Raw genomic sequence first — 25,167 nt, 5'->3', positions numbered from 1 at the left:
CCATATATTCCCAAAAAGTCATATGTTCCCTTTATCAACTCCGAAAATCTAAAATAAGGAATGACAGAGGTTTTGGTAAGCTTCCAAAGTAATAGATAAAAAATGTCTTTTATAATAAATTTTTTTTTAAAGATTTTATTTATTTGACAGAGACAGCCAGCGAGAGAGGGAACACAAACAGGGGGAGTGGGAGAGGAAGAAGCAGGCTCATAGCGGAGGAGCCTGACGTGGGGCTCGATCCCATAATGCCGGGATCACGCCCTGAGCCGAAGGCAGACGCTTAACAGCTGCGCCACCCAGGCGCCCCTATAATAAATTTTTTAAATGAAACAAAAGTGATCAAGTTTCTTTGCCTGCCAAATGTAATCAGCCGGAATGAGCTGTAAGAGTTTCCAAGCAGTATAGTACACCAAGATCCCTCCAGATCGTTGTTTCAGTAAGAAGTTCTTACCTGAAGCACAATAGGATCAATGCAAGTAAATTTAGTTTCTTCTCTGTAGAGATACTCAATCGAACACTTCAACAGAAGAATTTTGGGATTTTTAATACAAGAATTCATCTACAAAACATGAAATTTGTTAAAAGCTTTTAAAGTTTGCACTTTATAGACCTTCTCTAATCGTATCTTTAAAGTCATACTGCTTATAATTCCTCCTAAATAGACTATCTCTTTATATTTGTATCGAAATACTCTCATTTAGTTCTTTTGTGGTATTCTCTTACATATTTTTTCAAAACAAATTGCTCAGAGAAATGCAGACTTCCTCAAAAATTGGCTTTGTTTCACTGATTCTATTTCAACCTAATCCTCTACACTCTTTAAAAGTTTTTTTTCTAATATTACAAGAAAAGATATCAAGCCCTGGGTATGGAGGAGAAGGGCTTAAAGACAGAATACCTCACGAACACATAGAGATCAGCAACTTTGAAAGCATAATTTAACCTTTCTAAGAAGGACAAAGGAGGGAGAAAAGAATTAAAACACCTCCTGAAGAGATTCCAAGCAGTCAGAAATTGGCAAGCCAAACTGGGTAACAAGAAGTCAAAACAGAAAACCTTAAAGTGTATCCAGAAGCGCAGATTCAAACAATACCCCCATGCAACTAAAGCCCCAGGCCCAGCAGCCCAGCCCAGGAGGTTTCAGACGGACCGTGCTTATACACTCCGAACTGGCACATGGTCTTAGAACAGAGAACGCGTCAGTTGGGGAACTGCATTTAGGGATTTTTTTTTTAGCAACTGCAAATTAAAGACTATCTCTAAATATGGTCAGTGGAGCAAGACAGTCAGTCATGCATATGTTTCTACCACTCCCACATACAATTTTCAATTCTGGAGATAAGCTCAACTTACTTTCCTCTTAATTCAACAGAGATCATTTAATTTCGCTTAAATTAATACTTTGATGGGTAATGTGTCCGTTTTAATAAGACTCTATGTAGAAACACTGACATTGGATCAAATCTAAGCTTAGTTTTATTTATCTATGGTCACTAACAATTTTCGGGAGGCTTCGTGCCTTACAAAAAAATGAATTAGTCTCTGCTTAGAAAAGAGTGAAAACAGGACTGTAGTTCACCCACCCCACCAAGTTGCTCAGGCCAGAAATCTACCTGAGCTCTCACTGTAACCAAATCAGTATCCCCAGACGTGGGGGTCGGGGTGTCTCTATTTGCAGTGGGTTCCACCCCAGAGTGATTCGGAAGCACAGCAAGTTCGAGAGCACTGCTAGCCTGATGGTTTTTCAAAACGTGAGGACCAACCACTGACACTGGAGTGGCTACTTTAAAAGCAGCCCCACCTTTCCCTTAGTCCCACACTCCCACTCCCTTATACTGAATGAGAATTTCTAGGGGTTGGGCTTAGGAATCTACATATTTAACAAGGTCCACAGGGGACCCTGATGTACCATGCACTTTGAGAATCAGTGGCCTTCAGAATAAAGTTCAAGACCCATAGTGGGATACAAAGCCCCTTGCCTGCTTCCTCCAGCCTCATCTCCTTTCTCATCTTGCACATTAGGATCTCAGAGATTCCTTAATACACCACGTTATTTCACCCCATTCCTTTGTGCTACTGCTAGAAAGAGGTCTCAGGCCTGAAGGCAAAGATAGAAGGTGAGAAGGATAACAGAACACCAGTGATAGTTCTGCAGCTCAGCCGTAGAAGAGAGAACAAAGTTTTAAAATGCTAGGCCTCTGGAAGGACTCAGTCTATTAGAGAAACCTGTCTCCCTAAGATGTGGCAGGTCAAGGGAGAAATGATACCAGTACCCTATCACTCTGTTGGTCTGGAAGCCTGGCCCATCCCCTTCCTTCCTTCTCTTGTCTCATGAATTCCTATTATCCAAATCCTAATCATCATCAGCTCTGAAGACCTTACCCGAACCTCCAAAATTTCACCCCTATAGTAGACAGTGCTAATTGCTCCTTGATATCCATTTTCCTTCTCTCCTATGATTAGGGTACCCAAACTTGTTGGCTTGGCACACAGTCATAGTTTACTGAACTTCGCTGTTAGAAGAGATCACATTACCTTTTTATGTGCAATATTTTTCGTACAAACAAATCCATTGACAACCACAGAATCAAACTTCTTTCCACCTGGAATCTAATGAAATAAGAAAACAAAACTCAGTGAAATATATTATTAGAATCCAGTCAGATGGATTATTTCTGTTTTTAATTTAAACTATTAAATTAGAACAGAAAGGTACAGGATATAGTTCTTCCTTTCAACCAATAATTAATGACATCTAGCATGACTATTTTCCCACCTCCCACTCTCTACGGTCTTATCTGGTACTCTAAAATACCCACATGACTGAACAATCTGACAATTAAAACCATTACTAAATCAAACGTCATAGGCAAAAAATACATATGGGACTCCACTATCTAAATAAGGCAGTTACCCACTGCTTTTCCTTAGAACAGTCACAGTAATCTGTGGGAAGAGGTCTTCTCATAGATGATGTGCCAAGAAAAAGGAAGCAAAAAGGAAGAAACCACATTTGTTTGGTTTCCCAACTCCATGACCCACTCACCCCCTTCCATTCCCCTCTCACTTCCTATGGGTGGCTTCTATGACCTGTAAGTGCATTGCTAACAAACAGCAGACAGAAAAACCTCCCCCTCCTTACTTAGAACCCCTGTTAGATTTCCATTAAGAGACAAATTACTACCAGACCCACCCCATCAGTTCCAAGCATTAGAAAAGCATTAGCAGAGCTCACTTTTTTAATATGGACGAACTGACGGATATCCATGTCGTCATCCCGGTTCTTGACATCAGGTCGGACCGTCTGAACAACCTGACAGACCAGTGATACGATGATGTCCCTCCAAGATGGTGACAATGACTCATTGTGGAGCAACTGCTCGAGTAGTGCCATCATGTGGTTATGATTAGCCGAACTATAAAAGACGTCACCAGAAAGAAGTTGGCATAGTTAACACTGCCAGAAACAGTAATTCTGAAGATGCGATAAGCAGTCTACAAAGAAATAAGCATATGAATTATGGCTCAACGACAAGATCTTCTTGAGCCAATCTTATTTCATCTGTACCTTAATGACTGTGCACATGAATGAAATCTGTATCTTCAATTAAGATAACCCCTTTAATTCAACGAAACTTTAACATATAAATTACAGTTGGGACAGACAATCACAGTCTAGGACTCTTATTTTACAAGAAATTTCATCAGAACAGACCTTACTTCCTACGTAATCTTAGGATTTTTGACTTTATGAGGAAGAACAACTACACATATGCCCATCAAGTCATTGAAAATTGTAAAACTGGAAAATTAACATCGAAAAGCTCACTGCCTTACAGCAACCTCTCCATGGCTTGTTTTTCTCCATTCTCCTCCCTCAGCAGCTCCAGGTTGTTATGATGCCAGCCCAAAGGTGTGAAAGGCAGCTCTTTGGATTTCTCCTCAACTCGACGATTAAATAAGGATTCTAAGTGTAAAATAAGAAATCGTACTTTACTGTTATGTTTTATGCCATGTACTTAATAGATTTAGAAAGTACCAATTTATCTTTTTAAGTTCTTAAACTCAGCCAATTCAAATTGCTGGTGTAAAAAGGCAAGGATATGTGTAAATACATGAAAAAACTAAGCGTGAGTTCGATCATCAATACTCACAACAGGCAAAATCAGAGACAGAACAGTGAAAAGCAAATGTACATAAGTGACTAGGACTCTCAAGCCAATAATTATAAATACGGCTTCTGAAAAACAAAAGAGATTTTAACAGTCCTTTTATTTCACTGGGAACGTTAAGAAAGAAGGGGGCTGCCTTTCCCTGTAAAATCACAAACTAAAAACTGCATTCAACAGAATTCTGAATGCTGGCAGAACGATATGTGATAGTGTGGGTGCTGAACTTTAAAAAGAAAAGCTCAGCCCTGATACGTCTCAACCAGTACAGGACAGTGTAGACAGTCTATTCGGACAATTCTTTATAGTGTTTCTTTCTTGATATTAGAACAAAGGCCTTTTTTTAAGCAAAACTTTTACAAATCAGACCCAAAAATGAACTATAAAGAAATATTAAAACATGATAAATAACAATTTACCTAAAATTTTATAAAATCTTTAAGTTTTTAAAAAGAATGAAAATGCATCTAGACAAAAAACAGATTGTATCGAAAGCTCTGCAAAAAGGATGGGCGCCTGGGTGGTTCAGTGGGTTAAGGGTCTGCCTCCAGCTCAGGTCATGATCCCGGGGTCCTGGGATCGAGCCCCACATCAGGCTCCCTGCTCGGTGGGGAGTCTGCTTCTCTCTCCCCCTCACCCTCTGTGTGTGTGCTCTCTCTCTCAAATAAATAAATAAAATCTTTAAAAAAAAAAAAAAAAGCTTTGCAAAAAGGATGTTCACTGTATAATTACTGAAAAATGTGACTGAATAAATGGAAAGAGGTGGAAAATGCTCACAAAAATTCTCTAATCCTTCCCTCTCTTAAAGCAAACCAACCAAACAAAAAACTTTCAACTGAACAGCCCAGCACTACAAAGTAAAGCATGTGTCCACGATATGAGGTACAAAACACTGTACATTTTAATTATGTAAACAGCTGGCCTATAAACTTCTAGTTCAACCAGATGTTCAGAGGTAAATTTAGAAACACTGCTAAGTTATGAGAATTTATCTGAGGTCTGAGCTGTGGAGTGTTATGACCTAATTAAGTACGTCTTTACTCCACAGTAAGCTAAGTAGGGAAGGTGTAAGAGAAGGCTGTCTTCTTCTATACTGCCTTTTGTCCCCAAGAAATTAATCAGCAAAGTTAGCTCTTTATCTCTTCTCCCCATTTCTCTTCCCAATTCCACAGGGCAGGCAGCAACCTCAAATGGATGAGATCTCCCTGGGGGCTTTTTGACAAGTTTGAGAATCCCTTGATGATATGTGTATCAATACTTAATATTATATTCATGATTTGGAAAGCAGAAACTATGCCTTTCATGGAATAAAATTTAAATTCTATTCAAATGTTTTTAAACAGTGGTTTTTTGGATCAGGTATCTTCTCTCAAACCAAGTCCAAGTTTATATTCTTCATTCCCAACATTCTCAGAGTTATTATACATATAAAACCTGTGTTCCCATAGTACTAAAAAATCAAATTTATTTTCAGTACCTACTCGGTGCCAATCAATGTGCTGGGCCCTAAGTACACCCTCACGAACAAGACACACTATCCCACGTACAGCTTTTGATAAAATTACCTTTGATGAAGGCGTCACTTATTGAGAGTTGTTGTCCTCCATTGTCAGAAATCAAATACTCTGCATACCAGGGAGAGAGCAGAGGAGGAAGGAAAAGAGAGACTTATGACTGTAACATGCCGGCGTCATTACACAGAGAACACACCTACACACAAAGTATTACTCACACTAAACCCAACGCGGCCCAGCCAATCGAAGAAAGCTTTAGGCTAAACGGCATCTTTATACTTTTTCCACACACTTCAAACCAAACGTAACAGACGTGAATAATAACTCAACAGAACCTTGCAGCAGTAATGTCAGATAATCTTTAACAGATTGCTTTGCCCTTATCAAAGCTGAACCAGTTTCTGAAAATTGAGATCTTTAGGAATTTAGGTATGACAAGCCTAAAAAGTTACACTATTTTTCTCATCTGTAACTGTATGATTTCACAAATAATCACTCTGTCTATATACAAAACAGTTTATAGAGAAGCCACCTGAAAGAATATATAAGGTGGTTTTTATTTTTCAAATTTCAGACTATATGCTATAAAGCAAATTAATACAGAAGTGACACTGGCAGGGAATAAAGATTTAACTCATCAGGACTTTTATGAGCTTTCGAATTAGGGTTTCAGTTTTTCAAAATTCAAACCAAACACTGCCAAATAGTTGCCATAACTGAACATACACTGTGTTCTTCTAGAACTTTTAGAACATCACTTTTCTCACAAGTGAAACTTATTCTTTACTTCCCCATGAACTTTTCTTTGCATCCGTGACCAAGCATAGCTCAAGTGAGGTTCTTTCTACTATGCAAACGAAACCACAGTGTATTTTAAGCCTTTTAAAATAAAGGTTCTCCACAAAATTCTTTCCAAGTAGACTTCCCTTATAACAAATGAGCTTCAGAAGTTGCTATGCTTATAAGCCAATATGCTCATCCTTTCAACAAGCAGAGAAAAAGTTTTACATTGGAAATTCAAAGTGTACCATGCCAAACACAATAAAACAAGTACATGGACAAATAAAAACAGATGTTATACTTTATCTCTACACCTCCTGCACAGAAATGAATAATGCCAACTGTTTGTCCAACTAACATATTGGCTTTACAAGCTTTACTTTTCATACTAAAGATGAAGGGGCGCCTGGGTGGCTCAGTCGTTAAGCGTCTGCCTTTGGCTCAGGGCGTAATCCCGGAGTTCTGGGATCGAGCCCCACGTCAGGCTCCTCCGCTGGAGGCCTGCTTCTCCCTCTCCCACTCCCCCTGCTTGTATTCCCTCTCTCGCTGGCTGTCTCTATCTCTGTCAAACGAATAAATAAAATCTTTAAAAAAAAAAAAAGGATTAAGTATGCTTGTGTGTGTGTGTGTGTGTGTGTGTGTAATGATTTTCGAGCATACAGAAAACCCTATTAACCCTTCCCCTAGATTTAACAACTGTTAACGTTCCGTATCTGATTCCTCTCTACATATATATATGAATTTTCCCCCAAACATTTGAAGTTACACACATCATGACATTTGACCACTAATACTTCAGCATACATCTCTTATTTTAAATAAGGGCATTCTTCTCTATAGCCATAATACCATTTACATACTTAAGAAAATTGATAATGCCTTCAAAAAAAAATTAAAAGGAAATTGACAATGTCTTAATATGATGAAATTAGTGCATATTCTTCAAATTTATCTAACTGTCCCCAAATGCTTTAATAAATTTTTTGCCTTAAACCTCGATCCAATAAGGTTCACACATTGTATTTCCTTCATTCTCTTTCAGTCCAAAGCAAACCCCCTACCTTTTTACTTTGTCACGATACTGAATTTTGAAAGAACTCAGACCAAACGTCTTGTGGAATTTCACATTTTCTGGATTCAATTGGATTGTTTCTGTATGGTGTCGTTTAACTTGCTCCTATAGGTTTTTCTGTAAATGGGAAGTTAGATCTAGAAGCTTATGGAAGCTATGATTTTCACTTCTTTAGGTTCTACTCACTAACCTGTCAAGAATGGTTCAGAATCCTGCTTGCAACACATAACAGAATGTATTTTAGTGGTACGACTCTCCAGGTTTTACCAATAGTGAAAAACTCATCCAAAAGAAGACCACAATGTTCCAGTTTTACAAGTTCATGAAAATGCGGGGTTTGCTTACATAAGATAAAAAATACCAGATTTTTTTTAAGTACAGATAAGTCAATCAATTTTAGAAATCCAAATTTCCTCAGCCTTGGAAGATAAAGGATGATTCCTATGAAAATATTTTATAAATATTACCTTTAACTTCAACGGAAAGATAAAAACCACCCATTCCCATTTACATTCTAAAAGGAAGGAAAACCAGAGGCAGAGGAGTGTGTTACGCTTTCACCTCACTACCAGTTCACTCTGACAATCTTTATTTTCTGGTAATCAGTGTTAATCAACTACAATGCAGGAAAAATACATTATTGTACTTCAACTTCTCAAGAAAAACAGAAAAAGAACAAATTCTTGTTACTATGCTAAAAACTAACAGGAGAGAACTGTGAAAGCCAGAAACATTTATCAAGGGATTTATAGAGGCCTTAAATTTTAGACTCTCGAGGTTGCACAGGACCTATATGCCCCACAGCATAACCTATGAGCATCTCTTTCCTGTTGCTATCGGGTTACTCTTTCAGTATTTGGCACAACCATTACACAAAGTACAAAATCCACATGTTATATTAATAGTGACATCGCTAAGTTCTTACATTTGCCAAACACACTAATGTCTTTATGTGTGTTTTTTATAGAGAGACTCAGAGACTCCAGAGCCTGTGCTTTTAAAAGGTATATATAACTACAGCCTATTACTCCCTCTTTAACATATTTCAAGGGTGAAACTGTCCTCCACAAGGTTATTGAGACCATTAGATGTCTTATTAACATAACAGACAGCAGTATCTACCAGTCTCCTGAGCTAACCATCTCAAACCACCATAAAAGAAGGAAATGGGATTGTTGTGAAAAGATTTATTTTAGTTAACCAACACCGGTGCCCAGTCACCACCAATCCCTTCTCTAAAGATCACAGTACATCCTCTTGATTTTTTCCTACAATTTTGCCAACTTTCAATGTTAAATCAAGCACTTATTTTTTACAAAATTTTAATGCCTCTGTCACTATAATCATCTGAACCCCCTCCTTTTCTCCATAATTCTCCAAAAATAACAAACTCTGGCCCCATGATCACAGCTCTAAATTCTTTCAATAATCTGGTATATATTTTACCTGAACCTGGCAAAAGACTTATTCAAAATAATCAGGTATTCTCTAATTTCCTTTCATTATCTTGGACTTGACTTTCCTTTTAACCATGTACGTTCTTTCCTGATAAAATTATCTTGATGCGGGCGAGGGGGAGAAGATTCAATTAATATTACATCACCTTCCCCATATTATTACACTAATTTTCTTTCTTTGTGCCACAATTTAAAAAATCTTTTTCTCAGTTGTCCTTGGCATTTACTCCATCCATCAGTGCAATCTGGACTTCTGCTATCCTGTCATTTTTTTTAAGTGCTAGCCCCCCTTTCAGATTCATCCTCATACAAAAGTTAATTCTCACAACTTCTGTAGACAATCTTTTTAAAGGGCTGAGAGCAGAGAAGTTGCAGAAAAGTCATGGTGATTTTTTTAACTGCAGATGCTTCCCCTTTAATTTTCCTTAGGAATACAATTTGAGGTCGTACTGTACAACTGTCAGTATTGAAGCTTCCTGTTCCATTCCTCTCCCCACATTATGAAGTCAGGCACCCTAAAGCAAATTGCCCTACTGTGCTCAGCAGTCCATCTTTTGCTATTATGAATACTATGATGACAGGTCACCTTCTTCACGGTTTTCATAATTTCCTAACCTTCGAAGACATCAAATCATCACATCAAAAAGGTATTTCACGCTCTACTTTCAGCAAAACGAAAGTGCACTGCCAACACATCTCCAAACGACAGATACCCTCCATCAAAACAGATGCCACCTCTGACCCCCATCTGTTATTTCTATTACAAAAACATCACCCAATATGCACCAGGGGACCAGACTACAGTTCATCTCGCCAAATGTCATGTCTACTTCACTGTCCTTTCATACTCACCCAAATGTTCTCCACCATGCTTACAATTTGTTTTGAGGATTCCCATAAAGATATGTATCTTACTCATGTTCAACACTAGTCAAGTCTCCTCTTTTACTGCATCCTCTCTAAATTTCTATTTTTTAATAAAATACACCTTTTTATTACTATAACTTTTTGTTATTTCAATTTTTAATTTAAATTCCAATTAATTAACACAGAGTGTAACATTAATTTCAGGAGTAGAATTTAGTGATTCACCATTTACATATAACACCCAGTGCTCATCACAAGTGCCCTCCCTAATACCCATCCCCCACTTACCACATCAACTGCCCACATCCCCTCCAGCACCCCTCAGATTGTTCTCTATCATTAAGTCTGTTTTATGGTTTGCCTCTCTTTTTTTTTCCCCTATTACTATAACCCTTAAAAAGTTTTTTTACCACATCTTGGGGATAATGGTTAATACTGACAACCATTAGAAATCTGTTATAGAAATGGGAGTTTGTTTCCAATTATTTTCGAATAGATCTTTAGGTTCAAAAGCTTTTCTTTTCTGACCATATTTTTAGACTCAAAATAGAAAGTAGCAAGGCATTAGACAAGCATTTCCAATCTAAGAAAATTCAACTTTAGAGAGCTAAATGTTAAAAATCCAAACTCCAGGTGAAACCATGGAATAAATGGTTTCATCTTTATAATGATTTTTTAGCTACTACAACATAATGAAATCTCACAATTACTTATTTACTTATGTATTTTTTATTTACTTTTACATAACGCCTCTTTAGAGCTAAGATTTAATTTGGCTTTTAGTTATATCCAACAGAGTAAACTTCAACATCCATTTTTTAAAAAGCATTTCATTTTTTATATATTGCTATATTGGATTTTAGCAAAGATTTATCTTATTTTTCCTTTTATACCAAATGTCTTCTGAATATGGCCACTATTATTTTTGAGTCAGTAGAATAAACCCTCAAAAAAGACAACTAAAATTAACAAACTCACTTTGTATTACTCAGAGAAGAAACATTTTCTATAAGTATGGCATATACATCACAAGCATTTTTTTTGAGGTGGACACAAGAATGGTATTTTATTTATTAACAATGGAAAATATAACTACTGCGTGGCCTGGGAATACACGTGAGAGTCTGATCGACACGATCCTTCCCTGCAGACAAACATCCGTGAGAAGCTTCATCATGGTTAGAAACCACAGAAAAAAATACAATGGTACCAGGAAAGAAATGTGTATCTTCAGTCTGTTCTTTCCATAACAAACATTTTAAATCATAGGAGAAAGATGTTTTGGATTGTGTGTTTTCCCCCTAATATAGTTCAAGCACCTGAAAAGGTTTGGTGAAATACTACATTACTGGTTAATAGCATAAGCGAATAGGCTTTAAAATGTTAAATAAAGAAAGAGAAATGAATAGAGCAGAACATCCATGTTATAAATGCAAAGAAATGCCACCTTGGAAGTTGCACATTATGCTAAGGAAAGAGCAGTAGTAGTAGTTCCTTTTAAAGATGTAGTTCCTTTTAAAGACTACAAGCTTTAAATTGGGTGTGGTGGTACTGAGGGAGAAAACGAGAAATAAAAGGAACCAACCAAAAAAAAGTGTGGGGAGGTGGTGTGGGGAAAATGGAAAGGGGGGAACAAGACCCACACCGAACCCCCTCCGCCACATGGGACAGAGGAAGCCAGGAGGACAGGCTGGCATGAGATCGTGTGGCCCAGCTCTCCGGCCTGTGCCCGGATTCCAGATGGTGACTACCTCCTACCTTTTTGGTCAGCAGGGTGAGGGGGCACATGTGGGTACTTGGAGGGCTTCTTGATATGGAAGTTCACGTTGTCCAGCTCCACGTTCAGGCTGATGGAAGCGGCTGAGTCACTGTCCACTGTGGACTGGAAGCTGCTGACTGATGTGCGCTTGCTAGGACTGGCAGAATCTTTTAGTGTCGGGGAGGGGAAAGAAATATAGGGAGAGGAGGGGAGTAAAAATGGGTTTCATCAGGGTATTGGAGGAAAGGAGAAAAATGTTCTTTTAATAGACAAGCCCAATGTGCACTACCAAAATGGATACAGTATTTTCATGTACTTCTGTGGAGACTTAATAAAATTGGAACACATTAAATATAAGATGAATTTTTAAGATGGAGAAATATATTGGAGGTTCTGCAGAGAGAAAGTCTGATATTGTAGTGAAGAGGTGAGAAAGTTGTCTGCTGCGATATTATTAGCTCAGAGTTATTTTTAAGCTGCTGCAAACTAGAGACTATGGCAAAATGTGAAAACGCCAGTAGCCTAACAAGTTGGTTTCTTAAGAAAATACTGTATCTAGAACAAGGATTGCTACCAGACGTTTATGTTTAGTTGGTGCCATAAAACTTAAAGTAGAATTGTTTCAATTAAACAAACAAAACACTCATTTTATCATACATACACAGTAATGAGTCATAAAAATTAAAATGTTAGAAAGCTTAAACTCACTAGTCAAATTATCGTCACCTTCTTCAGCTATCTGTTCCGTGTCACTGTCATCGAACTTTATGTCTTTAAACCAGGATGGCTCAGAGTGTCCTTCCACAGAGTTCACTGAGTCACTGTCTGGAGAAGGGGTCTCAGAAAATTCTGTACTCTGTAAAGATCAAGGCAAGATCCAAGTAATTCACTTTCAGTGGCAACGTTCAATGGCAACGCTACAAATAAACTCTAGCCCAATACTTCTACAAAGCTAACCACCAAATGAATTACATAAAAGTAAGCAAATTAATAGAAACTAAGTTGTAAACCAGCATCAATGCTGACAATTCCACTCTGAAAATTATAATTGCCATTCATCAGTAGGTTTAGGCAGCTTATCATGAGCAAAACATTACAGATTTTACAGTGTTTCATTTCATCCTTTTTAGTCCTGAGAGTAAACCTGCCTTAGAATTTATTCTAATCCTGTGCCAACTCTAGGAAACATTCTGGAAAACTGTTAAATTTTAACAAATAACACCACACCAGTCTTTTTGGTCATTTGTCTTTTCTAACCTTTTTTACAAAGGTATTCCTAAACATTATATATACACACATATATATATATATATCAAATTAACATAGACCAAAAGTGAAAGCTTATCTTTTTAAAAGTTATATTTTAAATGATTTCTATTTGCCTAATTAAAGTAAAAAGACATATACATATCCATTGTTTTACCACTGTTATACAATTTAATGCTGCTAATGTGTCAAAATCTACTGCATTGTTGATACTAAATTTTTTCAGTCATTTTATTATGTATACTCTAAGTGCTGAAAACACAGACATAGTGAAACTGAAAACCATTAATGGCAAATGACAAGCAACTATAATACCATGAAGGCCAGCTTAAGAAAAGCCAAACCAACTGCAAACTGTCTGATTCCAATAGGTTTTTCATCACCCCTACCCACCAAGTAAAAATGTTTTTAACTTTCAAACAACAGGGAAAACGGGTTAGGAAAATGTATCTCTGACTAATTCAACAACTTTTTATTCCCACCGACGAAGAAAGACTTCACAAGAAACCAGCGGTGACAAGGAAAACTACCTGCAGTGGTCTGTACAGCGCATACTCGTCCCTGAACAGCTGGTCGTGATGACTGACGCAATCCAGCCAACGCCCATCGACCATCGCTTGTCCGATGGCTATAGCTTGTGCCCTGAATTAAGACCAACAAAAATAAAAACTTTTAAAAGTCAGGGTAATTTCACAGGTACAAGATGAGATGCAAACTGAATTCTCTTTCATTATAATCAGCTGGAATTAAAAATGGTCCGTCGACAGTTGAGGGGTAAAACAAGCGACACTTGAAGCTGTATTAAAAGATTTTCCCAGATCCCAGAGTAAAGGAGAACCTGCTGGTAAGGCAGTCCTACCAAAACCTAATTTCACTTACAACAAACCTGTATCAAGTGCTCAGTGCAGGCATACTGCTGTCCTCACTAGAGTAAAACAAAATGGTGAGACTAGCATGGTTCCTGCCCTCAAGGAGCTTACAGTCTTGATGAGAAGACAATACCAAATACTTCAGATATATATACATAAATATATGAAATAGATACTTAATATATATACAATAATATATAGACACTTAAGGTGTGCCTGGGTAGCTTAGTAGGTTAAGTTCGCCTCAGGTCATGATCTCAGGGTCCTGCGATCTAGTCCCGCATCGGGCTCCCTACTCAGCGGAGTCTGCTTCTCCTTTCTCTCTCCCTCTGCCTCTCCCTCTGCCCCTCCCCCTGCTCGTGCGTGCTCTCTTTCAAATAAATAGATCTTTAGAAAATAATAATAACATATAGACACTTAATATATACAAATACATATATACATGAAATAGACACAACACATTGCACTCATGGCATTTCACAATTTATAAAGCACTTTAGCCCATATTATTTCATTTCATCCTCATGGCTTCTTCACAGGACCACATATTCTCCCCACATTGGAACTGAGAGGTCCAAGGCTTAAAGAGATTAAATAACGTGAGTAAAAGCACAAAACTAAAAAGAAATATAGCCAAAACTGGACCCTAGGGCTTCACTGCTAAAGCCTTTATTCTCTCTTCCTACATACTTGTTTCTTCCCAGGAAAGGAGTAGCTAATCTAATCAACTAGAATAGCTTAGGGACATGCTGCCTTGAAAGGCAATAGGACCTGTCTGTCTCTTTCTCACAAATGATTCCTGAGGCAAGCAAGGACACTCCAGGTGTGATTTAAGAACTCAATTCCATAGGCCAGGTTGCAATTAGGGAACAGGTTGCAATTAGGGCTGCAATTAGGTTGCAGATTAGGGAACAGTAGCAGGAGAATCCACTGTGATCTTAATATCTAGCCACATTCCCCCACTCAACCGAAAAGTTTTGTGTTGGGGAATTATTGCACACTTCTGCTTTTAATAAATAACGTAAACTGTGACCCCATTTGCTCCTTGCATCTATTCACTACTGGTTAAAACCCAGAAGGGGGGGGGGCGGTGAATCATTAGCACACTAAGCACCAAATACAGGAAACAAACAGTACCCTATTCACAAAATTTGCTGCCCTTATATCTACGACATTATGGCCTTAATAAAACTAAAGTAACAAATAATATCAAAAAGTCTTTCTTAAGATCACATTACCTTGTAGCAATGTGTCCATTTCGGATTAACCAGTTGACTAATTCTTTTCCCACAATGCAATTGGGATGCGTTCTCAGCCAGTAACGGTGATCCTGAAACTCCATTCCACTACTGTGATGGCAGATTTTCTTCCACAGGTCCTTTAACTGAACGCTGTCCTGAAATCACATTATGAGCAAATAATTACTCCTGAGAAAGAAACTATTATATACCTTTGCAGATTCTTTCCGTTTTTAGATGCATAAAAGGAAATTCAATTCAGATTTCTTTGTCAGAGCCAACTCATACCATTTAATAGAAATGACATGTGCCTGGGAAGCAGCTTGAACTCAGCTCATCTAACTGCAAATGCAACTTCTTCTCTTAAAAACCAACTATACCAGGGCACCTCGGTGGCTCAGTCAGTTATGCGGGGGCTTTCAGCTTAGGTCATGATCTCAGAGTCCTGGGATCCTGCCCCATGTCAGACTCCCACTCCCTCTGCCGCTCCTCCCCGCCCTCCCCAGCTTGTGCTCTCTCTCTCTCTTTCTCTCTCTCTCTCTCAAATAAATAAAATATTTAAGGAAAAAAAGCCCAACTATCCCAAATAATTTTTTTCAGTCAATGACACATATGATCAGTCCCCTAGTTAAGTACAATATCACAAAATCTCCTCTTTGGAGACAGGGCAAGGGAGAGGAGATTTTAGTCAATCACACCAATCTGTTTCTCGTAGACTTCACTCCAGCAGCTTCCCACCCTTGTCACCTACACCCAACTGCCAGGTGAAATCTTCCTAAAGGAAGGCCTTCAGTGAATGACTCCCTGCTCAAAAAAACTTCCAACATTGCTTAGCACCTGCAGGTTCCAATCTAAACTTGTAAAGGCTGAACTCACCATGTCCCACCAGGTAACCCCAAGTAACTTCCATTCTCACTGGCCCCACACTCCAGCTTAATCTCTTTGCCCACAGACTCCAGCTTACTCTCTCTCCCAAACTCTCCTAACTAATAAGTCCGACTTTGGTGCATGGAAAAATGTCATGAGTATTTTCACCTCTATACCTTGTCACACCTTTAAATAAGATTTGTTTACCTCAATGCCTACCCAAATCCATTGCATTCTTCAAGGTCCAGGCCAAGCCTTTCAGTTTAAAGCCATCACCACTAATGATCTTTCTATTTCTTATTAATAAAGTATTACATTTTTACTATTAAGGACCTGCCCATCAGTCTCCTTTCTACCTTTTGAATTTTAAGCTTGAGGACAGAAGCCAATTTCCATTTCTTTGAGTCACTCTCGGAACTAAACACAATATTTTACACATAGATAAATTCAATAAACAACTGATTATTATCTCATATAAACATATAGTAGAAAGGTATGCAAAGCAGTCCATGTGTATGAGAAACATGTTTCAAAGTTTAAAAACAATCTGGGCCCTAACTAAAAGTTCAGCTCACTTACTATATAAGCGCCTGAATTCTTATCTTACCAGATGAAAGGGATCAAGAAAATATTAATGCAATATAAGAGCACCAAATGCTTCACCACTTTCTTAGGTGATCCTAATAAAAACTTAAGCTAATTATTTCCTCTATTAATTTATATGCTAACTGGCTATTTGTAGGTTTCTTAAAAAGAAAAATCAGTGAGATACATAATCTTTATGCTCAAAAATAGCAAAGATACTGGACCAGTACCAGAAGAATTTTGCGTTCATCCTCAGTGGTCTCTGTCCTAACATATGTTCGGTTAGCCTGGGGACTGACAGATGTCTCATATGAAGATACCATGGGAGAACCAGATCGATCCAGTGACAGGTTAGTAATGCTAGCTGATCTGGAAATAAAAATAAAAAGTGAAAACACAGTTGTAAATTATTCATCAATTTAAAATTACAGTGAAAATTCATTTTTAAATAAATGCTTACTTGCCAACATCAAGGGTACTTTTAAACGTAGTTATGATGGTTATGTAGAATATCATCATTGGGAGAAGCTGAGAGAAGAGTATCCAGAAATTCTCTATACTAAATTGTCCAACTTCTGTGTTAGTCTAAAACTATTTCAGAATTAGTGTAAAGTCAGTCGCTATGGAAAGATTATAGGAAAGCAATGGTAAATATAGTTCATTTACCATTTAATATTTCAAAGGAAAAAGATATAAACTCTTCTTGTTAAAATGCTGAAAACCAGTGTTTTGTTTTGTTTTTTTTAGCTGACAAAGATGAAGAATCACAGACTAAAAGCAGAAATAACCTTGCGCGGGGGTCCCTGGGTGGCTCAGTCAGTTAAGCACCTGCCTTTGGCTCAGGTCCTGATATCAAGGTCCTGGGATAGAGCCCCACCTCAGGCTCTCTGTTCAGCGGGGAGCCTGCTTCTCCCTCTCCCTCTGCTACTCCCCCTGCTCCCCGTAAGCACAAGCGGGTGCATGCGCACACTCTCTCTCTCAAATAAATAATATCTAAGAAGAAAGAAAGAAAGAAAGAAAGAAAGAAAGAAAGAAAGAAAGAAAGAAAGAAAGAAAGAAAGAAAGAAAGAAAGAATCTTGCTTATCAGGGACAGGAAACTATGGCCCACAGGCCAAATAGTTTTTGCATAACCAATGAACTAAGAATCTTTAGATGTTCTTTAGATGAACATCTGTAATGTTCTGGTAAGAGAAAACATTAACTTTGAACCCCAACTAAGCAAAATAATTCCCCAAAATAATTCCTTCCTTCTTATTAGAACCGCATTGTTGTCCTCAATTATATTTTGAATTTGATCAATAAAAAAATGAGTAAAAATTTGTTTCCTCTCTTGTTATATTATTACTTATATAATATCCTTAATTTTGCCTCTTGGTAAAGTTACTAGATAAATGACTTGTAAGTGGAATGTCAATAACACCAAGCAAGCTTTCATTTATTAAAAAACTGTAGCTAGAAATTTTAGTTAGCTTCTACTTAGAAAACAATGAAACCAAATTTTAGCTTCTATATAAAGGATAAAAAGGCAGGTGTACAATGAGTTAGACACTAAACTCACTTAATTCTCACAGCATACTATGGAATAGGCACTACTAAATCCATTCTACACATAAAGAAATCAAGAGTCAGAGATTAAGTAATTTGTCTAAAGTAACTCAACTAACAAGGCTGCCATTCAAAACCAGGTGTCAATTGAAAAACTATGCTCTCCCTAGCATGACGATAAAGATACTTTTAAAATAATTTTGGGGTGCCTGGGTGGCTCAGTCAGTTGAGCATCCAACTCTTGGTTTTGGCTCAGGTCATGATCTCATGGGTCGTGAGATCAGGCCCACAGCAGGCTCCACACTCAGTGGGGAGTCTATTTGAGGATTCTCTCCCTCTGCCCTTCCCCCAACTCATGCATGCACGTGCACATGCATGCTCTCTCTCCCCCTAAAAAATAAATAAATCTTAAAAAAAAAATTAAAAAAGTATTCACAGGTTTGTAACAGGTTTACCAAAAAGTCATTCTTAATAGCTTATGAGAAACCAAATAAATAAGCAAGATTTTTTAAATAATCATTTATTTCTTGCCATATTCTTTTAGTGAAAAGTCACCACTATATGTCTTATTCCATTAATTAAAATCTCTTTTCCAATGAATGAATTATCCATGTGTTTTGCTTCTCTAACATTCTAACTATCCCTGCACATATCCTGATATGGCAGTAACAAAAACAAAGGAAAATTAGTCAAATTTGTTGTCAAATACTCAAATAAGTAGCCTAGCATTAAGAATGCTTGTTGAAATTTTATTTAGAGATAGTACTCACTGATTAAATTATACCTTTCCCAAAGACTTACGTCAATCTTAGCATTAATTCAAAACACATGGAACTACACTGTAAATTAGCAGTTATTTCTCCATTTGTTCACTGCCAACAGAAAATACTGTAATTCATCCCACCTTTTAAAAAACTGTCTTAACTCCACATCCCCTTGCGGCATTCCCCCCTTCACTATAGCCCAACTCCCATCTCCAATTCCTCTTCTTCCATTTAGGGAATCCAAAATGGTGCAGCCACTTTGGAAGATAGTTTGGCAATTTCTTATGAAACTAATCATACTCTTTACCTATGATACAGCAATCATACCCCTTGGTATTTATCAAGAAGAACTGAATACATGACCACATGAAAACCTACACACAAATGTTTATAGCAGCCTTATTCATATTGTCAAAACTTGGAAATAACCAAGATATCCTTCAGTAGGTAAGTGGATAAACTATGGTATATCCAGATAATAGAATATGATTTAATGCTGAAAAGAAATGAGTTACCAAGCCATGAAAAGATATGGAGGAATCTTAAATGAATATTACTAAGTGAAAGAAACCAATCTGAAAAGGCTACATTCTGAATGAGTCCAACTATACGACATTGTAGAAAAGGGAAAACTATGGAGACAGTAAAAAAATCAGTGGTTGCCATGGGTTTGGGGGGAGGGAGAAATGAATAAAGAGAGCACAAAGAATTTTCTTTTTAAAAATTTTATTTATTTATTTGACACAGAGAGAGAGAGCACGAACAGGGCAGGAGGGAGAGGGAGAGGAGCAGGCTGACTCCACACTGAGCACAGAGACCCCATGTCCTGAGATCAAATGACCTGAGCCAAAATCAAGAGTCAGATGCTTAACCGACTGAGCCAGGCAGGCACCCCAGAGCACAGAGAATTTTAAGGCAGTGAAAGTATAGTATACTACAACACTGGATATCCTATCCTTATACATCTGTCCCAACCACAGAATGTACGTCACCAAGAGTGAACCCTAATGTAAATTATGGACTTTGGGTGATAATATATCAATGCAGGATGATAACATGTTAACAGTTGTTCATCAACTGTAACAAATGTACCACTCTGGTACAGGATATTGATCATGGGGGAAGTTATGAAAGTAGGGGGTATATAGGAATTCTCTGTGCTTTATACTCAATTTTGCTATGAGCCTAAAACTGCTCTAAAAAATGAAGCTTATTAATTAAAAAAAAGTAAAAGATCCTGATGTATACAACTTATTATCAACTGATTCAGGAAAAATTCTATTATATAAATAGTAACAAAGCAAATGGGAAAATGTAAATTAGTGAACCTTAATAAAGAATATATTAAAATTCATTATTCTTGCAACTTTTTGCAAACTTGAAATTTTTTCAAAATAATTTCAAAACTTTTTGAAAAACTCAAAGTCTCTAGTAGCTTCCCACTTCACCCAGAGTAACTGACAAAGTCCTACAAGTAACTATAAGAACATTCTACTCCAGGTACACAGGACCTCTTGTTACTCTTTGCCAACTATGGTCCTTCTAAGAATTTGCTATTCCTTTTTTCTTGGTACACTCTTCTACAAAATGTCCACATAGCTCATTCCCTCATATCCTCAGGCCTTTGCTCAAATATCACCTTCCTAGTGAGGTCTTCCCTGACTACACTATTTAAAATGCCAATCTCTACCCCTATGCCTTATTGCTTTTTTGCGCATTAAATTTTTGTTTGATTCACTGCTGTATTACACACACCTGGTTTCTAGGTACTTAATAATACGTGTAGAAAGAATAAATTGAAAGTATGTTAAACCAAGGTCATTCAGATGTCTAGTTCTTCAGGTTAAGAACTACTTACTCACCACTTAAACTTCTAAAAAGGAAAGCATTTTCAGTGAAGAGGTGTGGACATCAGTAAGATCTAGTAAGTTGAAAAAGGAGAAAGTATGCGGGTGTAGAATGATTACAGGCAACTATTTCAAGGAATTTGGTTAAGGAGAAAAGAAATAATTGAGAATACAGGTAAAGAGAGAAACATAAAGAAGAAATTTTTGTTCGTTTTTAATAGGTGATCTGAGTTTGTTTAAATGCTGATGGTAAGGAGTCAGCAATGAGAGGTAGAAGGTACAAACATCAATAGGATAATTAATAAAAAATGAGAAAGGATGAGATCCAGAATACAAATGGAGAATTAGCTTGGATAAGATGTAAAGAAAAAAGATGAGCTCTAAATATAATCAAGTTGGTAAGTGGTGGTAAGAGTTGAGGATATGCCTATTTGTTAGCTGTTCTTTTCGCTCTACACAGAAAATAAGGCCATCTGCTAAGCTAGAAGAAAGCTACTGTCTGAAGCCAGTGGAGAATACTGGAAAAGAGACACTGAAGAGAATGCAAGCCAGAGCTGACTAGCAAAAGGAAAAACAACAGTTTAATTCAGCTTTTCGGGTAAAGAAAGTATAATAATCAATCCCACCCCATGTTTATCTGTTTGCTCTTCTCATTACCGTGAAAGAAAGAAAAATCAAATACAGAATATGGAGTTTTCATTTGGCAGTTTACCTATTTCGAGCAGGAGATTTCCCAGCATCCTCTTGAACAGATACAAGTCTTGTTGGAAGAGGAGTATTTGAGGAGTCTGGATGAATCAAACTACAAAGAAGTAGAAAAATACTGAGATGATTTGGGACAGTAACAAGCAAATCCAATTTCAATGAAGTGCTTTAACATTTAAAAGCAGACTGTTTTTCCCTGCAATAATGAGATTATGGGTCACTTAGGTTTTCTTCTAATTAATTAATTAAGGTAGAAATCACGGTTTATATATTAACTACATCAACTGCCAAAAGAATGGTAGTTTATTAAGTATATGGTATGCCCTTAAAATAATAACTACTGGTTGGATGGGTTCTTACAGAACTCCTTCATCCATCATATACACAAAATTGAAGTGATTTGGGGGGGGGAAATCCTGAGTTCAAGTATTTTATTCTCAGTCCCCATAGCCCACTGGAATAGCACTGCAGAGTCAGACCTAGGTCCAAGTGCAGGCTCTCCCTCTTATTAGCTGGATGACCTTCGGTCCATTAGTTAATCTCTCTAAACCTTAAATTCTGTCAAAAGGAGCAAGTAGTGCCTATCCCAGAGATATGATAACTAAAAGAGAACGAACATGAAACAATTAGCACAGAAATAAAATTATTCTACCTTTGACAACTAAACTACAGGAAGCTTTCAAATCCAGTTCATCGGAGGATACTTGCCAATTCTGGGCTCACACAATAAGGCCAGGTGCAACTAAAAGGCATTACTAGCTAAAGTAAGAAAGAACTGAGACTCCCTATACTTTTTTATTGTTCTATTAAATGTAGAATCAATTTTTAAAATTTACAAAATACATGTAATATATAAAGAATCATGACGCCACAAATACCAAAGCACCATTAGCACTGAGTCTGAAATGCCTGTATTCCCCTACCCAAACCCATTCTCCTCTGGGCCCTCAATGAAACTACTATTGTCAATTTTATACTTATCATTCTCTGCCTTTTCTTTAAGTTTGCCACATCTGTATACCTAGACAGTGTGTTTGTTTTGTGCACTTTTGAACTTCATAAATAATCACTGTATATGTATGTGACTTTCTTTTCTGCTCCACATTATGTCCCTGAGATTCATACATGTAGAATGTAGCTATAATTCATTCTTGACTTCTATTTAAATTCATTGGTTACCTATTAATTCCTCACACTTTTAAGGGGTGCTTGATAAAATAACTTATCAGAAAAAGGTTAATTAAAACTCTAAGCTCTTTCATATGGCCAGATTTAGTATTATACATAAGAATATAACTTAGCAAAAAAAAAAAAATCAGAAACTGATGAATCTAGGATCCTAATTCAAACAAATCCATGTAACTTCCCAGAGTAAGTAACATCTTTCACCAGCAGGCAGCTGGAAGTACCATATTTAAACCTATGGAAAAACATGAAATGTTCCTTAGGGAGGAAAAACATCTAAATTGCATTTATAAATATTATGAAAGTTTATGGGCATTTTCCTTCTCTAAGAAGGCTACATTGGAAATTATTCGTCTCAAGAACTTCTGTTTCCTTTCAACAAATATTATCAAGATCATATATATGCCATACACTGTTCCTGGTGCCAGCAGGCAGAACAGTGAACAAGAACAATACAAAGTCTCTCCTCTTGTAGAGCTTACATTCTAATTAGTCAATATAATCACTATCCATAAACATCCCATAATCCTTCTGGGAGCAAGCCAAAGAAAAAGGAGGGGAATGTGTAGGAAATAATTCAAAGATGATAAAAATTAACTGAAGGCAGCCATGGGTCACAAGACTATCTGTATTTCTCAAATATAACTAAAATTGGACTTAAGTGATAGTACCTTTGCCAGGCAAAATCATCCTCTAGAAATATGTTGCGGCTGGCTTTTCTACTTCCAACAGGTGTTCGAGGCTCACTTGGATCAAGTACAGACACAGAAGAAGCAGAATCTGAAAGAGCATTCAAGTCTTCTCCAATGGAATTACTGTCTGTGGAATGAGCATAGCTTAAGGCTATCTTTCTACAGTATGTACAAGCTCGGAGGTCCCCTAGGAGCGAAAACAAAACAAGAAAATTAACTTAAGAAATAATGATAATAGGTTACTTAACAAAACACATTAAATCCTTGGGTTAATAGTTTTTCAAGTAACAGGAAAACATCTTCAAGTAAAGACTACCAAAAAAGATGTTTTCACAATGCAAAATAATTTATTGGCTCATTTATATATTTTAAAAACCATCATTATCATAAACTCATCCAGTCATTCAAATAACCTCAAAATTTATTAATGAGTGAAGAAAACAGCACCTGATGAAACTGTTTTAACAGTATTTTTCAAAAAAATTAATTTTTCAAGGTTCTAAAAATGAAATAAGGGACAGTAGGTTCAAGAAAAAAGTTGTTTCGAATAGAGTAAATAAACCACTACAAAGGGAAATAACATATTTTCCCTGGGCAAGAAGTAAGGAGGAAAATATTACGTAGGTCTCCACTGTAAAGCCCTGAGAGTGGCCTCCACAAGGGGGCACCATCTCAAAAACAAACAAATAGAAAATGGGCTTACAGACTGTATGAAATATGTGAGGGAACTATTACAGAAATTCCTATAGTGAAAGTTGAGTTGGCAATGAAATAGTCTTCAGAGGACAAACAACAAGGTTATTTAATACTTTCATACACTGCCATTTTTTTTTTAGGACGCAGCCCTTCCCAAAGAGAAGTTTTCATTTCTATCTTGTTTTTCTGTAACGATAATTCATGTGATTCTGTAAGTTTAATGTACAAAAAAAAAAAAGGTCAGCTAATTAAACTTCACAAATACATGTTATTTAACAATTCTACCTTAATTTTTTTTTTATAAATAACATTAGAAAACTGACGTCACACAGAACAAAAGATTTCTTAAAGGCAACTGTACTCTGTTTTTACCATAATTACAGCCAAGTATAATTATAATAAACGGTTTTAGGGTTTTTTTTTTTCATTTCAAGACTACAACTATGTAGTCCTCAATTTTGTTAAATTATGCATATACTTTAAGCAAAATTAAGTATCACTTGTTGTATTACTCATATCTGATGTCACAATTCAACAGATAAAACATACTAAAACTAAAGAAAAACATATTCACTTCAATCAGGACCAAAAAAAGTGAATCCAGTCTGGGATAAATGAGAGCGTCAGGATGAACCACCACCAGCTGGCCGAAGTAGAATTGCAGTAAGGAAGTAAAATCACATTCTGCAGAAAAGGTCTTTAAGTTGCTACAACAAAGGCTTGGTTTGTTTCTTATTATAAGGAAATCTCCCTTCACCAGTCAGCTATTAGAATGAAAATGATCAGAACACAGTCAAGCCTGAACTGGAAAGTTTTCATTTCATGAAGAGCCCTCATCAGCAAGTGCCTGCTGAATGCAGGCCTATATTAGGTGTTGGTATACAAAGACTGAGGAGACTCAGCTCTGTCACCAAAGAACTTGGTCCACTGAGGTGAAAGACACACATGTAATTAAAAAGTTGCATGACAGATGCAGAGATATTAGTGCTACTACCACCAATAACTGCTTAATATTCCCTCATCCCTTTCCATGTGCCATACATTATTCTAGGTACTTTACATTTATTCAAGGCTACAACATACAACTTGTCCGGCATGTAATATCCCATTTGCAATGGTTAATTTTAGGTGTCAACTTGGAGAGACTGTTTGGTTGGTCAAATAGTAGTCTCCTTGTTGCTGTGAAGGGTTTTTGATTAACATATGATTAAAATATACAACCTGTTGACTTTAAGTAGATTACCCTCCATAGAGGGGGTGGGCCTCATATCTTAGAATATTTCTGTCAA

At 37.0% G+C, this 25,167-nt stretch overlaps 1 protein-coding gene across 13 annotated transcripts in view; it reads right to left on the bottom strand.

The window, feature by feature from the left end:
• PIKFYVE (phosphoinositide kinase, FYVE-type zinc finger containing) overlaps positions 1-25,167 on the bottom strand; it is an 84,128-nt gene that overhangs the window by 39,644 nt on the left and 19,317 nt on the right. For 7 of the 13 annotated variants that reach the window (XM_048214586.2, XM_048214585.2, XM_048214588.2 and 4 more), the window contains 12 exons: positions 23,162-23,369; positions 21,313-21,402; positions 16,674-16,812; positions 14,992-15,149; positions 13,415-13,526; positions 12,327-12,474; positions 11,618-11,785; positions 5,735-5,794; positions 3,838-3,967; positions 3,236-3,416; positions 2,536-2,610; positions 452-559 (listed from right to left, as the gene is read on the bottom strand). In XM_048214586.2, the coding sequence (XP_048070543.2) occupies positions 452-559; positions 2,536-2,610; positions 3,236-3,416; positions 3,838-3,967; positions 5,735-5,794; positions 11,618-11,785; positions 12,327-12,474; positions 13,415-13,526; positions 14,992-15,149; positions 16,674-16,812; positions 21,313-21,402; positions 23,162-23,369 (1,577 nt within the window). Of the gene's footprint in view, positions 1-451; positions 560-2,535; positions 2,611-3,235; positions 3,417-3,837; positions 3,968-5,734; positions 5,795-10,025; positions 11,786-12,326; positions 12,475-13,414; positions 13,527-14,991; positions 15,150-16,673; positions 16,813-21,312; positions 21,403-23,161; positions 23,370-25,167 lie in introns of those variants that run through there. The other 6 variants (XM_048214589.2, XM_048214591.2, XM_026492060.4 and 3 more) reach the window with 4 other exon arrangements.

Source organism: Ursus arctos, unplaced genomic scaffold (genome assembly GCF_023065955.2).
Source record: "Ursus arctos isolate Adak ecotype North America unplaced genomic scaffold, UrsArc2.0 scaffold_1, whole genome shotgun sequence".
NCBI lineage: Eukaryota > Metazoa > Chordata > Mammalia > Carnivora > Ursidae > Ursus > Ursus arctos.
The sequence above is the reverse complement of the archived record's forward strand: the minus strand, read 5'-3'. Positions and strand labels throughout refer to the sequence as shown.